Below are 16,455 nucleotides of genomic sequence, written 5' to 3' on the forward strand. Positions count from 1 at the left end.
TGGGCCACACGGGGGTGCTTAGACACGTGCTCCCCAACTTCCCCAACTTCGCCTTTGATGTGGAGCTCAGTGTATGAAGTAAAGGCTGGCCAGCTGCCCTGTAGGAGGGACCAGGAAGAGCCACGCCCTGCTGGGAGGAAAGACCGGTCCCACAGCTATGGGCAACGGGCCAGCTGGGAGGGATCTCGTCACCGAGTGCCACCGGCATTTCTCAACCCTGCAGTCCCATTACAGATGAGGCCCCTGGGACCAGGCTGGATTAACTGCCCAGAGTCACTCAGCCGGTGAGGCACGGGGCTGGAGTGTCATTCCACGATGCCCACCAGAGCCTCGCCTGCTCCTCAGTGCCTGGCCCACCCTGACCACTCCCTCCACTCCAGAAGCACAGGCGGGGTTGGAAGTGGCCCTGGGAGGACAGGGATGGACCAAGACTGTCCACCGTGTCTCAGAAGCCAGAGCCTCTGTGAGGTGCCCAGAGCAGGTTCCAGGACAGACCCCAAACTCTCTTGCCATCCTTCATTTGCAGTCAAAGAGATCTCTCCGCACACCACCCAAGTCCCCATTAGGGAAGCCCCACTAGGAAAGGACACTGCCACCTACCGATTCCTCTTGGTTTTCACACTTTGGTATTCCCTGCCATCTTCCGAACTGGATCCATCGCTGCTATCAGCTGAAAGAAAATCAAATCAATGAGGCTGGGGTGGTCAGACTCAGTGCTCGGCACACCTGCAGCTCCTCTGGAAACCAAGGAAACAGACTCCGTTAGAGGCTGAGTCCGACCCAGCAGCTAGCCTTCTCCTCCCAGGGGCACATTGCCATGTCTCAGCAGAAGAGGAGCCTCACTCTGCCGGCCGAAGAGAGGTCCTTTTCAGCTGGTGTCCATTTAGAGGCTGCTGCACTTTCCAGGGGGTGGAATGTCCAGGGTGGGCAACACCTGACCCTGGCCCGGCCCCAGGAGGAGCCTCCCTCCCACTCCTCTGTCTCCTGTCCAGGTGGTAAGGGAACCGCCAGCCCAGCCACCTCCTGTCCACTGGCTAATGAAGGACACTCAGCAGCTGCCTCGTGGTGCCCCAGAGCTCCGACCTCCTTCGGGGAAGCTCACAGGAGTGCACCCTTGGGAGGGGTGCTGCCTGACCCGCGCATCTTCTCTGACAACCCGACCATTCACTTCCCACCAAATCCTACTGGTGACCTGCCGCCGTCTGGCTGGGCACAAATCACGGCCACTCAAGCAGAAACAAACTTTATTTCCCAACTCCCACGAACGCCACCCACGCGGCCTTCTCCGGGACACACCACACACCACCGGGACTCCCTCCACCGGCACTTCACCAACCCACACCAACTCCCCAGGAATCCCCGCAAGAGCTCGACCAGAACTCAACGGGAACTCCGCGAGAACTCAGAAGTACAGCAACATGCTAGGCGCCATCCCAACTCGGCCGTGGCTCTCAACAGTGACCCACTCTAGGCTCGGCTCATGAGAGCTGTGCTCTGCTGTGGGGTGTACGGGGCTGTGGGTGAGAGGGGGTCGGGCTCTGGGGGCTCATGGCCTACCTGAGCCCTGGCTGCTTACCCTTCAAGTGGCCTCCTTTCACCAACAGCCTGCCCACACCCCCTCCTTCCTGCCATGCACACAGCCACATGGTCACCCTCCCAGGGGACCCCAACTGCTTCCCAAGCAAAAACTGGCTGTGGGCCAGCCACCCCTCCTCCTCCAGCCAGGCCAGCAGTTGTCCATTTCCTGGGGTGGAGTCTCCACTAGGACAGGGGCCCGGCACAGGGAGGGTGGTCCTTCCAAACGCAGCTGGCTCAGGACCCAGGCTTCTTACAGGGCAGCAGGTGAGGACGGCGCTCGGGCCCCAGCAGAGCCCACAGGCCTTCCCAGGCTCTTGGTGGTGGCCCTCTGTCCCTCTCACCTGGAGCAGTGTGGTCTGACTCTCCCCCGGCCATGTCCACACTACATGCTGTGTAGACCTTTCCCCAGGCCTGCCTCCTGCCTGGATGGCCAGAGGTAGGAAATCCTGGCTCGATTCTGAAGAATGATCAGATTTTTGGGGGGAGGGGGCTTATCCATTCATCTTCCAGGCAGATGAGGTGGGAGATGAAGGGGAATGAAAAGGTCAACCGTGGGAGGGACACAGAGCCCACTGACACCTTGGTTTACAAGAGCCCACATGACTTAATAATCCTAAGCCGGATTGTGCTCCAGGGAAGGCAGATGGGAAACACAGAAATCCTTAAAATGGGAAGAACGGAGCCGCACACTCACACGGCTGTTATCAAGAGGACTGTGCAGACTGTGGTCGGGTTTAGACGGAATGATCTCAGCGCGAGTGGGGGCTGCTTTGCCTCTGGACGCACAATTCAGAAACCATAAAGGAAAATATCTGCAGCTTGTCCAAATTTAAAAGCAGAAGACCAATGGGCGTCAGGTGAGAGGAGCTCTCAGGTGGCCTCTGCACCTGCCACCGAGCTGGAGGGCTGCCCAGAGTCACCACAGTGAAGAGAGCGGAGGAGGTGGCTGTCCTGCTGACCACAGGGAGGGACAGGAAGAGCTGTGACCAGGCCACGAGAACAAGGTCCTCTGAACAGTACAGATGCGGACGAGAGCCCGCGACCAGCCAAATCAGCCAGGGCCTGAGGAGGGTTTAACAGAGACCCCCCAGAGGAAGCCCGCGCTCAGAAGCCAACTTGGGACAGTTCAGAAACGGAGCAAGGGGCTGAGACTTCACACCTCCTACAAGAGAAGGGGAAAGCTGCCCCACCCTGGGCAGACGATTTCCTAAACGTGACACCAGAACAGCCAACAAGACACCCATGCACTGGACCTGACCAAAATGAAAAAGTCACTTCTCAAAAGACCCCGTCAGCACAGCGAGGAAGACACACCAAGAACATACCGGTGGGTCCCAGACACAGGGCTTCCAGGGCCCAGAGGAGTGGGCACAGGGAGCTCACGCCCAGTCCTCGGGAGACTCTGGACTGTCACCATGTGATGACAGACCACATCATGGACGTACGTGATGCCACTGAAGAAGACACTTAAAACTGGCCAAACGGCGAGATTCATGGTGGGAATATTTTACCATAATAAGAAAAACACAGGAATGACTCATCTTATGGCAAAAGAAAATCAAAAGACAAGGGCAAATGTTAGAAGGCTATTCCAGCCGAAGCCCACCTGACTCCATAAGGAAGAGGAGAGCTGAAGTGCTCCCCAGGAAGACAGAACAGACAGGGGCCGCAAACCTGGAAAAACGATTCCATTTTGCTCAAAATTAAAGAAAGGCCCAATTGAAACAAAGAATGCCTTTGGGAATTAAGTTTTGATGACTGACGGCACTGACCCAGAACGAGTCCTGGGAGTGGGAACAGATCGTCCCTTCGAAGGAAGATGTGCTGCTACTTGTCACAGACGTGTAAGATGCAGGTACCTTTTGATGCGGCAACTCCAGTCAGGCCCCATCACACAACAGATGCACTTACAGAACGTGAGTGTAAGTGCGTGTGCTTCTAAGTCTCCGAGTTCATGGAGTGAGGTTGATGGAGAAGCCTCCAGCCTGTGAGCCCGGGTCGTCCCTGCTGGGAGGGGAAGTGTGGACACCCATCATGTCTGGCCTTAGGGGGGGTGGGAATCCCTGCTAAAGCTGACTTAAGTCTCAGGACTTGTGGGTGAGGCCTCTGACCCTGACCCTAACCCAGGGGACCAGGTGACTGCCACGTGGTGAGGACAAGGGAGTCTGTCCTGGCACCACCTGCCTGGAGCGCAGCACTCTCACCCAGGCATTGGACAGAAACCTCCAGTCCCTCCCCTCAGGGTGGGTGTTCCAGGAGGTGGCAGCGCTGCCCAGCACCCACGCGGGCCTGCCAGGCATGCTCACACCCCACTTCAGTGGCCCTGCCTTGGCTTCAGGAAGCAGCTGTTCCCCGCAGAGGCACACCCTGGAGCGAGCTGGCTGCAGGATGTGAACTGCTGGGAGCTCTGGGGCTGACTGCAGAGACCAGCAGGGAGAGACTGTGGCCAAGTGACTTCAACCAGAGCAGCATCAGGTCGCTCAGAGGGACAAGACATCAGGCCTTCTCCCATCCCCTCCCGACCTGGGGCAGTCCCATGGGGTGGCTGAGCACTGCTGAGAGGGCCTGCCAGAGTGCCATGGCCCCTGGGACCCCAGAGTCTGTAAACAGAGAAACTGGGGAGCCTGTGGATGAAGTGGCACTGAGCTTCCATCTGGACTTGGAAAGCCATTGACCCTGGTGTGGCATGGCTGCGGTGGCACCGGGTACCACCTGAGCCTGCGCACAGCCCCACGAGCCCACAGGGCGCTGGCTCAGTCGGAGGCTAGCTGGACCAGAGTCCCACCTGCGAACCTGCCTGTGGCAGAGACCCAGTGCTCGCCAGGCGCAGGCCAGGCCACTGGCTCTGCTCCCTCAGAGCTGGGCCCTGCCGCAGACGGCTCTCTGCACATGGTCTGAAATCCATGAGCCCCTCAGTGGACTGGTCAGCCGCTTGCAGGCCATCTTGTTCTGTTTAAGTTTTGCATTTATAAATGAGAAAAAAAGGGTGATGCATGGTGCAGTCTTATCCCTGTGAGGGGCACCTGGGCTCCTCCAGGGGTGCAGAGGGGTGACTGCTTCCAGCACACAGAAGGCCAGATGAAGCGGCTCTCCCTGGCACTGACAGAGCACCCGCAGGGAAAGCCTGGCCAGTGGCCTGCCATCAGGTGGCGGGTCTGACCTCACGTCCATGAGCAGTCTCCCCACGAAGCAGGCAGGCCCTGCTCAAGGTTCTTCATGGCAAGAGCTGGGAGGGGTTGTCTGCCAGGACAGGTGGGCGGGTGGGGGCTGCAGCAGGACCAAGGCCCTGGGTGCAGGAGCAGGTCAGACCCACCCAACGGCAGAGGGGCTGCACCTGCAGGTCCAGCCAGACACCGACAGACACTGAACTGGCTTTTCTGTACTCCTGGGGTGCAGTCAAGAGCAATGCCAAGAGTTCAATCTAGGCAGAGAGGAGCCTGCTGACTGGGCTGATGGCTGCAGCTGCCGGCACGGTGGCTCCAGGGGCCTTCTGTCTGGATAGACTGGGGTCCTAGCTGAAGCTCAGGGAGGAGGTGCTGCGTTTGGCTGGGAACCGTGGTGGGCAAAGTGCACAGACAGCCCTGGGACGGGGAGGCAGCCATGTGCTCTCTGTCCAGTGCCACAGGCATCCCAGACCTTCCCGTGCCCTGGTGTCTCAGAGAACTCCTGGGCACCCTCCTCTCAGCCCATGGGCCTTTTCCCTCTTGCCTCGGGGGCTGCAACAGACTTCTGTCTTGCACCCCATCTTCTGGGGCCTTGTGAGGGTGCCTTGCTCCAGGGAGGACTCTGGGCCATAGTTTGAGTGCCCACTAGGCTCGGCCACCCACCACCCTGACCTCTTCCCAGCCCCCAGGGCACGTGGCTTCCTGCCCACAAATGCTCCTAGCTGGAGGCCTGTGCTAGGCCTGGGGCAGGCCACCAGAGTCCCTAGGACTCTGTACTCTGTACTTAGGAGGGAACTGTGTCCCCCCTCCCCACTTCCTTCCTCTGGAAAGTGCTGCTCCAGCCCTCCTGTGTGACAGTCAGGGGCCCAAGGCACAGAGGGTGACGAGGCCTCCAGGAGGTAAGCAAGTGCAGTGCTAGAGCCTGGCTCAGCCCTTGCCCTGTCCATCAGCCTCCCTTGTGGAGGCCAAACAGCTGAGAGGCTGGTGACAGGAGTGCAAGCTAAGGCGCAGCAGCACCCAGCACCCCAGGCTCGTCCCTTCCCTAACAGGAGCTGCCTGGAGGATCCCACATGTTAAACAAGAGCACCACCCTCTGCTTCCTGCCTTTGTCAACGGGGAGCCTCCCAAGGGATCACCTGCCCCTTGCCATTCATCTGGCATGTCACATAGAGAGGCTGACTAATGCGGCCACTGAAATGCAACTTGGTAAATAAGGCACTCGCTGTGCCAAGAGCAGGCCTGACCCTGGGTGGCAGGAGGTGACCGTACTGACTGCAGCTCCCTCTCAAAGGACGTCTCCCTCGGAGTGGGGTGATCATTGTGTGGGGGGAGCACCTCCCACACCCACCTGAGTCCCTGGACTCAAGGAAGCACCTCGGCTTATGAAAGCTCCAACATGTGTATCTCGGTGGCTCTGGGTCCTGCTCGGCGCCAGGGCCACCTGGTCCCATTGTGATGTGCAGACCCAGTACATGCTGTCTGGACCAATTAATACTTGGACAAGTGACCATTCACTAACCGCAGCTGTGTTTACCCACAGGCCAGTTTTATACCCTGCTTGGTGGAATAAACGTCATCATGAATCACATTCGTCCTGAATATCAACAACTGAAATGTTTGCAGAACAATCGAAGCTCAGGAGCCTCCTGACTGTACCTCAGGCAGGGGAGGAGGGGAGGGAGCATGGGGCAGCCCACAGCAGGCCTGGCCAGGCCTCCTTCTCAGACTGATTTGGGGTGAAAAGCCCAGATCACAGGGATAGAAGCCTGACCTTGGCAACTTGATTAATCCCTGTTCCTCGATTCTGTCTTCTTCACAATCGGCATAAAGACCATGGGGCACACAATAGTGCCTCTCAGAACATGGGCGTCCCGACCTGGAACCTGATCTGTCCAGTGTTTGGTAGGGGGAGTCCAGTTTGCTCCAGCTCGCCTTAGGATGGGAGACCCTCCCCACCACCCAGGTGGACCCGTGGGAGAATAGGAGAGGATGCAAGTCAGACTTGAGATGCCAGGGTGCTAAGCTGGAGCTGGAGAAGGGCACCATGCGGCAGGGGAACCAGGTGCCTCTGGAAGCAGGAAGAGTGGGGTGGGGATCCTCCTCAGAGCCTAGGAGCACGGCCTGCCCAGGCCTGGGGACTCCCACTGGACTCCACCCTCTCTACCTGGAAGCTGGCCATGTGTCTGGTTGGAAACCTCCTTTTTGGAGACGATTTGTTATGGCAGCAATTTGTATCCAATACCATGGCACTCACCTGCAGCCAACATGGGAGCTCCTTGCTGTCCGTGTCCCTCCACTCTCCTGGCCAGAGGACACTCACCTCTTCCGTTCTCCTCCCAAGCCTCTACCCTACTTGGCCAAGCCATCAGAGGCACTGAAAATGCAGGGATGGGGCTTCCACTGCCCATTTCTCCCTGCTTCTTCCTGTGCCCCAGAGGAAGAGCCCAGCTCCCAATATCCAGTCGCCTCTGCTGTTTCCCACTGGCTGTAGGGGCTCCCAGCACAGAGTCGGAATGCACTCGGTGGACAGGGCAGGCAGGGCTGCAAGACGCTGAAGCCGCGGCACCCCAGCCAGACTGCAGGGAGAGAGGCTCCCCAGCTGCCTGGGAAGGCGGAGGACCTCGGAGAGGTTTGAGGAGTACAGCTGGTGGGAAGACCAAGGCCAGGACCACCACAGTGAAGAGCTGGTAATCTCCCCAAGAATGGCAGGGCATGTAATGGATGGGCTTGGGGTGAAGCCTGGTGCTTCTCATTTCACTTTAGTTCAACAGGCATTTATTCTCAACTAACAGCAAAGCTACAGAGCCATAAAAAATCTGGATGCATTGCAAGGTAATTAGAAAATAATTCAGGCCCTCACTTGAATCCCTCAGCAATGCTAACAGAATGAACAAGCGGCTTCTTCCCTAATCTGCTGGGTGATGAGCAGCTTAGTGCTCTGGGCAGTTCTGGATCCCACCCATAGACTTCCTAATACCATGTGCTGCCCATCCACACACTGTGCAAACCCAACAGCAGTCCATTTAGTGGACATCTATAAAATCCACTTATTCCATTTGTCTCTTGAAAAATAATGGGGGTCAACTGGAATGCTTAATTGTGGCATTTCAGACTAGAAACCAGAATTAATAGCCTGAAATCTGGAATGATTCATAGATGAAAAAAATGTGAAAGCAAAATTCTCCACCAAGAGCTTATCACAGTCTCCCCAGAGCGTGTTGCAATAATGAGGGTCAAAGCACTCGATGAGTCGTGATGAATGACCGTCAGGACGGTGCCACACTGGCTGGAGGTCATCCACTCAGCTCCCTCATCATTAATTAATCCTCCAGAAACAACTTCTGCCCTAATTGTTTGGCTGCAAAACTCTCCAGATGAATTTTAGGAAATAGAAATTATGCTCTTCAGGACCAATTCTACCCTGGCAACTGGACATTGAAAGTTGAGGTCATGGTCATTTGCATATCTTTAAGAATCATCTAAACAAAAAATAATGTTTTAAGACCATCTCTTCCTCTATTTATAAGAGGAGGTAATATTAAAAATAGTTTTGTAACCAGGTGGTAGAAACAGACCCAAGGCCAACATCATACTGAACAGAGAAAACCTGAAACATTTCCTTTACACTCAGGAACAAGACAAGGATGTCCACTCTCACCACTCCTCTTCAACATGGCCCTTGAAACTCAGAATAATCAGGCAAAAGAAGGAAGGTCAAGGGGTCCCAAAAGGAAAAGAAGAGGTCAAATTACCTGTGTCTATTGGTGATATGATCCTATGTCTACAAGATGCAGAAAATTCCACCAGAAGACTTTGCAGGAAAGTAGCAGAATGCAATATCAACATTAATAAATCAATAACTTATGAATATAAAACCCCTATAATGAATCTTCTGAAAAGGAAATTATGGAAACTGTCCCATTCACAATGACCTAATAAAATACTTGGGAATTAATATAAGAAAAGAGGTAAAGACCCCCACAATGAATATTATGAAACACTGAAGAAATAAATTGAAGAAGACCTTAGAAGATGGAAAGACCTCCCATGTTCTTGTACAGCAGAATTAATATTGTCAAAATGTTCATAATACCAAAAGAGATATATACAGACTCAGTGCAATCCCCATTCTGAATACCAATGACATTCTTCACAGTACTAGGGAAAAAAAAAACCAACAGTTATACAATTAATTTGGAAGAATAACAGATCCAGAAGAGCCAAAGGAACCCTATTTAGCAAGAAGAACAATGCAGGACACAGCACAATATATCTTAAATTCTATTACCGAGATATAGTAGCAAAAACAGCAACACGCAGATATGAAACCAAGGGAATAGAATAGAAATGTAGAGACAAGCCCCATGTTGGGACAGTCATCTGATATGCAAGAGAAAAGATGATCATTTTAACAAATGGTGCTGGGAAAACTAGATATCCTTATGTAAAAGGAAAAACTAGATCCTTTTTTTCATCCTGCATGAAAGACAAATTAAAGAGGATGGAAGTTGTAGGAGTTAGAACAGAAACTTTGCAACTGGTAGAAGAAAAACTCAGGGTCAACACTTCAACATATTGGTATAGCACTGGCTTCCTTAACAAGACCCCTAAAGCTCAAGAAATAAAATTTTAAAAAATCAACAAGTGGAAGGCCATCAGACTAAAAAAAACATCTACACAACAAGGGAAACAGAGTGTAGAGAGAGAGCCTGCAGAATGGGAGAAGATCTTTGCCTGTTCCTCCATAGAAGATGAATATCCACAATATGTAAAGAAGTCAAAAATTTTAACACCAAAAAACAAATGGCCCAATTAATAAATGGGCAGAAGAACTAAACAGACACTTTTCAAAAGAAGAAACACAAATGGCCAAAAATATATGAAAAATGTTCGACATCTCTAGCCATCAGGGAAGTTCAAATTAAAACTACATTGAAATTCCGTCTCACTCCAGTCAGAATGGCAAGGTCAAGAATACAATTAATAATGAATGCTGGTGAGAATATGGGGGAAAGGTACAAGGTTGGTGAGACTGCAAATTAGTCCAACCACTCTGAAAAGCAGTACGGAGATTCCGCTAAAAACTAGGAATCAAATCAAATGACCCAGCTGTCCCACTCTTCAGTATTTATCCACCAAGAATTAAAATCAGCCTACTATAGTGAGGCAGCCCCATTAATGATTTAGCAGTGCGATTCACAGTAGCCAAGTTGTGGATCCAGCCCAGGGGCCGGCAGATGAATGGATCAAGAAAATGTTTGTATGTATACACCATGGAGTTTCACTTGGCCACGAGAAGAATGCAGTTGTGGCATTTGCTAGTAAATTGATGGAATGAGAGAACATCGTGCTGAGTGAAAGAAGCCAGACTCAGAAAACCCAGGGTTGGATGCTCTCTCTCATAAGCTGGAACTAGAGCAAAATAAGGCGTGGAAAGGGCGGTGAGATATCAAGAAGTCAGAGGGAAATCAGTGGAGTCGAAGGAGATTAAGGTGGGGGAGGAGGGACAGGAAAGGGGGTAATGCCAATGAACATGACAAAATCACACTGTGTGTATGGCATAGCATACCTCCACCTTTATGGATATCTATAAGGCACCAAGTAGAAATAAACAGATTACAGGTGTCATCCCAGCAGCGCAGGAGGCTGAGGCAGGAGGATCACAAGTTCAAAGCCAGCCTTAGCACAAGTGAGGCACTAAGCAACTCAGCAAGACCCTGTCTCTAAAATAGGGCTGGGGATGTGGCTCAGTGGTCAAGTGTTCCTGAGTATAATCCCTGGTACCCCCTCCCAAAATAGTAAAAATAGAAAAATAAGTGAAAGGCAGACCAGTAGAATAGAGAAAGGGGAAGAGGGGGAGGGAAGAAGGGAGGGAAAATATGGGTACTGGAGGAAAAACAATAACCAGTTTGCAAGTTATAGAATAAAATTAATTTGTGGACAAAAAAAATGTTTTTACAACTACATACAATTTTGTATTCTCTCGTCTATCTGCAGAGAATAGTTGAAGGTCCACCAGGGTAAAGTTGGTGGGAGATAGAATACCATGGGCATAAATTTAAACTCATGAGGTCTTTCCAGTTGAGTTGGGCTGATTTAAGGCTCAGCTCTCTATTATAAGCATGAAATGAGGGTCCTGTTAACAGAGGGAAAGGGAGCATGGACCTCCGGCAGGCAATGCAGGATCCTGTCCTTCACTCCCAGGCCCCCAGGCCTTGAGACGGCAGAGAACCCTGCTTTTGCTCAGACCCGGCTGATGTCCAGATGGTAGAAAAGGGAGAGCCATCATGCATGGCCTTTAACAAGTTCATTTCTTTCTTATTTCTACTAATTCTTTGGGGAAAAAATGAAATCACATCCAATTATCTGGAAGCATGCAAGCTGAAGAAGAGAGCAGGGAGTCTGCCCGCTCACTCACCCTCTGCCGGGGGATAAATCACCTTTAGGATAAACTGGGCCTTAAGGCTTCTCCTAGGCCTGGAAGTTCTCACAATCTTCCCAAGCTATGCACTGTTCTGTCCACAAGGAAGACCTTGAGAGACTGATTTCTATAATGGTTTTTGAGCCTCTTTCAGGACACAAAACATCTCTTTTAATACTGGATGCCACTTGATCAAAGGAGGAAAGAGAATCACCAAATCTATTGCTAACGTCCCTGAACCCAGGGCCATTTTTACGTATCTTACAGTTAAACATGTACCTAGGACATCTTTGACTCAAGCTGTCTGGAGGATGTTCTCAGCATCTTAAGTGAAATAAATAATAAACCTGTCATCTCTCAAATCTTAGAAGGATAATACTACTTGGCAAGAGCACATGTCCACACCTCTTGGCACTGGTAAAAGAAAACTTTAGTAACACCATTTTCTAAAGGCCTCTGGATTTGACAGGTGCAGGCTGGTGTCATGCTGTGTTAGCCCCATATAATGTGAAATGAAAAATAGCATCACAAACCCCATAAAATAACTCCCAGAATTAATCAAAGACCCTCTTTCAGGGGATCAAGACCCCATGTCCACTGGCCTGGCCTTTCAGCCATGCATGCTCGCCTTGGGGTGGCAGGGAGCTCCTCTCAGGCACCTCTCTGGTGGAGCGCTGCTAATTTAAGCCACGCACTCAGTGAGCAGGGCTTCCCCAGCACGGCAGTTCATAAAAAATGTATCAGCTCTAACCGGAAAGCAGCCTTCTGAAAATGCTGAGCGTTCTTCTCTGAGTCCTGGTGAGACAAGATCTACAAGGGCCTCCTCACAATCAGCCGCCTCCCGCCCAGCAGCCCAGTCTCTAAGGGAAGAGGGTCCTGGCCCCTGCTGACATGAGCTGCCCTTGCCGCACTGTAGGGACTGAGCGCCAGACTCAGGGAGCCCGAGGCAGACGAAGGGCACTGTCTGCAGTGACGCTCAGCAGGCCTTTGGAACAGAACATTAGACAGGAATGTGGTGCAGTGGGTGGCCTCCCCGTACTCACCACACCCAGTGCACAGAGAAGCCAGAGCCGAGCACCTAGAGGGGACAAGTTTCTGCCCTGAAAATGTCAACAACTGCGCCCCATGCCGGGAACGTGACCCCTCGTAACCACTCCCCCGTTAACCAGGAAAAGCACACTGTCACCGCACGCCCCTGACACCCGGCCCCAGCACGCAGAGACGCAGCACCCCTTAGTTACTTGCTGAGGCCTCCAGCTTGCGCTTGTGGGGGGGGTCCTCGATGATCCTCTTGAGGTCCCCACGGTTCTTCAGGTCCAAGGGCTTCTCCCAGACGGACAGCTGCATCGTAGGGTTGAAGAAGAAGACCCGGTCATCGCCTGTCCAGACCACGCACCTGTGGAGCCGAGACTCACCTCAGTCACTCTCAAAGACACGAAGACCAAAGCCACTAGCGTGTGCCCTGACTCCTAGTGCCCTTCATGACCGGAAGCCACAGGTGGGTGAGGTCATTCATGTGAAGCATGAACATGTCTCATTAGCAGGTGAATGTCCCCAGGCCTGCTCTCCTCCCAGCCAGGGACCCCAAAGCTCAGGGCAGGCAAGCAGCTCCCAAGGCCACCCCAGGTGGGGCTCTGTTTAATGTCATTCCCGCTCAGACCTGGGTGCCCTGGGGCACCTCTCGCAGGGAGGAAGTAACTTGGAGATGGTTTCCCTAAACCCCCCTGGTTTGGCACCTCAGGGCGATGGAGGAGCCCCCAAGTCACAGCTCACTCTCTCAAGGGCCACTCCACCAGTGTCTGAGCCCGGCTCCTGCTCACCTTCAGGAGAACAAAGAATCCCATGAAATGGGATTTTCGGGTATGGAAATCTAAATAATCTGAAAGGCATCATCTGCAATCATCAAACCCCTCACTCTCGGAGAGTTATCAGAAAAGATGAAGAATTTAAAAAGAGAAGAGAGAGAGGAGAAAAGTCCCTTCCTAAAGATCACAGCACCATCAGGTGATGCCCAGGGGAGTCTGGGTTCCAACCTCTATGAGCCCTGCAAATGCAGCCAATTGAGGCCAGCTAGGGTGGCCCTGGCCATGAGCTGCCCCCAACTGCTCTAGGGGTGCTGCAGAGTGAGCTCCTTACTGGCCCAGTCCTGTTTCTTGTCTGGGCCTCTGTGAGGTTCTCCTGGACCAGGTGTCCCTGGGCCCCAGCTTCCTTAGCCTCTGAGTGGCCTGGTGCTGTGATTTTCTGTCCACCTCTCAGCTGCTGGGGCGATAGGCAGGGGTCAGCCACATGTGCAACCATCCGGCTAAAGTTCCCTCAAGAAAGGACCCCTGACCAAAGGGGAGCACTGATACTGCCCAGGCCCCAGCATCTCGCTCACACCTCACCCTGCAGCTTCACACAGTGTCTGCAGCTGGCCTGGGTCAGTGCCAGCATAGGTCTCTCTGTCCTGCACTGAGAAAATCTCCCATGCTCACCCTTGCTAGGCTAGCCATGCTTGTGGGCTGCACAGAGGGCTCGGGGACCCAGCCCACATGTGATGACCTCCGGGCAGATCAGGGCCCTCCAAGAAATAACCCTGAGAAAATCTACTGGACTCCTATCCTGACCAAGCAGGGTTCCAGGGTGTGGTAGACAGAACGATGGTCCCAAAGATGTCCACATCTCCTTACTTGTTGGTCCAGGTGTGCAGACCAACAAGTAAGGAGCTCACTCTGCAGCACCCCTAGAGCAGTTGGGGGCAGCTCATGGCCAGGGCCACCCTAGCTGGCCTCAACTGGCTGCATTTGCAGGGCTCATAGAGGTCGGAACCCAGACTCCCCTGTGCATCACCTGGTGGTGCCGTGATCTTTAGGAAGGGACTTTCCCCAGAACCCAAGCATGAATCATTGACTCAGCAAAGGGACTCTGCAGATGTGGTGAGATCGTGAGTGGGAAGAGTTCCAGATGATCCAGGTGGGCCCAAATGTAACCACAGCTGTCCTTGCAAGAGTGACACAGGAGGGGAGGCTTGAGGACAGAAGCAGACGTGGCACCTACCACACACAGAGGCAGAGAGACAGGAAGAAGCCAGCGAGCCGCCTGAAGGTGGATAAGAGGCCAGGAGCCCAGGAGCCCAGATGCCCACTGGAAGCTGGAAAGGCAGCTGGAGGAGCCCGCCCTGGGCAGCCGGGCACCATCTTCCAGGCCCTCCCTTCCCTGTCCTAACAAGGACCCTCCAGTGCAGGCCCTGGGTGCTCTGGGCGCCTCTGGACTGAGCCAGGGAGGGATGGGTCTGGAGTGGGCTTCCCTAGCCCTCCCAGCTAAGCACTGCCTGGCCATGGAGACAGGCCCAAGGCCACACCCACCCCCGCAGCAGAAACCAAGCACACACTCTCATCAGCCAGTGCTAGTGGCTTCTGGCCTCCAGAACTGGAGGAGCCCAGGCGCGCAGACCAACATGTGGCTCTGTCCCCAGAGGCCCAGCCCGAGCATGCAGCACCCAGGCCCTGGGCAGTGCACCCAGAAACACTGGCCACAGCAAAGAAGACTGCAGCTCCCCTTCCTGGCCAGCGTGCCCTCGACCTCCTGGGGACCCTGAGAGGACCTCACCCCCTCTTCCCTGTCGGTGAGGGGGATGTCCACCTCATGAGGGGAGATGGAACTAGGGCCGAAGAGCCTGGTGCTCCAGGCCAGGACCCGCCTCCCACTGACCAGTCCTGTGCCGGGGGCTAGAAGATGAAGACAAGATCCATGAACTGAACCAGGACCCTGACCCAAGGGGTCAGGTCCCTTTCCTGTTCGCAGGCCAGGCAGGCCTCTGCCCTGGGAGACGGTCAGGAGAAATGGAGCCCCGTGGGGCCTGGAGGGAGGCTGCAGGCCTCCACAGGGAGACCAGCTGGCACTGAGGGCTTTGCTGAGTGCAGAGCCCGAGGTGGTGACGCAGTGCTGAACATCATGCGGGATTCATCTGCTGCATGGACTCCCTAGACCGCATGGCCAGCAGGGAGCACAAACCCCTCACGGGAGCCATGCTCCTTCCCCTGGACGCAGGGCTGGGGAGGGCTGGCCATGTGCATAGCTTGCTGGGACCCCACTAGACCCCCCCACTGGGCTGCACCCTTGGGGACTATTGTGCAGGGGAGGGAGCCTGCTGAGAGTCAGGCCAGCTCCAACTCCAGTCCCCCACACTGGCTTCAAACGCCCTCCTATTTGGGCTGTGATGGAAAACAGCTCTGACAGGAAGCCCCGGGAGCTGACAGTCCATTTGCAACAGTGATGCTGGAGTTCTCTCTCCTTCTGGACCTTTGAAGGACTTGGCTTGGGTAGGAAATTCTAGAAGTGTCCCTTGTTCTCTATATCCATCTGTCCACTCATATGTCTCCCTAGAAGAAGGACTGCTTCCTGTGGTCTAGCCACAGCAGACAGACTGACTGGCATGGCCATCATGTCAGAAGGTCATCCTGCCCTGAGGTCCCACCAGCACCTGTGACCTGGGCACCACACCCCAAGGTAAGGCCCCATGGCCGTACAAGGAGATAACAGACTGTTCCCTCCTCTAGAGCCCTGGGCTGGGAGTCCAGTGTGGGCTTTGCTTCTCTGTCTGAACACCTTAGAGCACAGGTCCCTGGCCGCAGGCCTCCAAGTCCTCATTCCCAGAAGACGGCTGCTCCCTTCCACCCTCAGTCTCCAACCTCAGTCCTAACTTCTGGACTCCTTTCCTCTTAATCTTCCAACTTGGAACCAGGACCCTGGTCACAGCCATCGTTGGGGCCCCTCCCTGCCAATCCACCTCACTGGCAGGACGCCCACTCTGATCACATGAGCATGGGCTGTGCCCTTGGGAAGCCTGCAGGCCCCGACTGTCTGGGTGGGGGTAAAAGTGTGGCCAAGTCTCTCTGGTGCAAGTCACAGTCTGAAGCCTGGCTGGGCTCCAACCAAGACCCCCTGTCCTCAGAGCCCCCGCCCGGCCTCCTTTCCTCCTCTCTGGCTGACGTCCCCCTTAACTTTCAGGCATGGGCGCTGCATCCAGGAAGCCCTGCTCAGGACCAGCCCCACAGGTAGGGAAGAACTGGGTGTTCTCGGAAAGCTTCCCAGTAGACTAGTTGGGAGGCACTGACAAACCTCACCTTCCTAAAACACCTGCCCTCCAGGTTTTCGGAGAGAAACCCGAGGCCTCCCAGCATGGCACAGCCTTTGCGGGACCCAGGAGGTAATGAGAAGTACTCACTGAGGCGCAGCGGTTAATTAAGACCTGGTGCTTGGAGAATGCATCGGCTCATTTAATCAATGCCACTGTGGACAGGGCATTTCTGT

The 16,455-nt window shown here is 54.0% G+C and overlaps 1 protein-coding gene across 1 annotated transcript in view; it reads right to left on the minus strand.

The window, feature by feature from the left end:
• Tcerg1l (transcription elongation regulator 1 like) overlaps nt 1–16,455 on the minus strand; it is a 172,109-nt gene that overhangs the window by 30,233 nt on the left and 125,421 nt on the right. The window contains exons 7-8 of the mRNA XM_026410296.2: nt 12,405–12,559; nt 601–670 (exon numbers count right to left, since the gene is read on the minus strand). Coding sequence (XP_026266081.2) covers nt 601–670; nt 12,405–12,559 — 225 coding nt within the window. The remainder of the gene's footprint in view (nt 1–600; nt 671–12,404; nt 12,560–16,455) is intronic.

The sequence above is a fragment of the Urocitellus parryii genome, chromosome 5 (assembly GCF_045843805.1).
Source record: "Urocitellus parryii isolate mUroPar1 chromosome 5, mUroPar1.hap1, whole genome shotgun sequence".
Classification (NCBI taxonomy): Eukaryota; Metazoa; Chordata; class Mammalia; order Rodentia; family Sciuridae; genus Urocitellus; species Urocitellus parryii.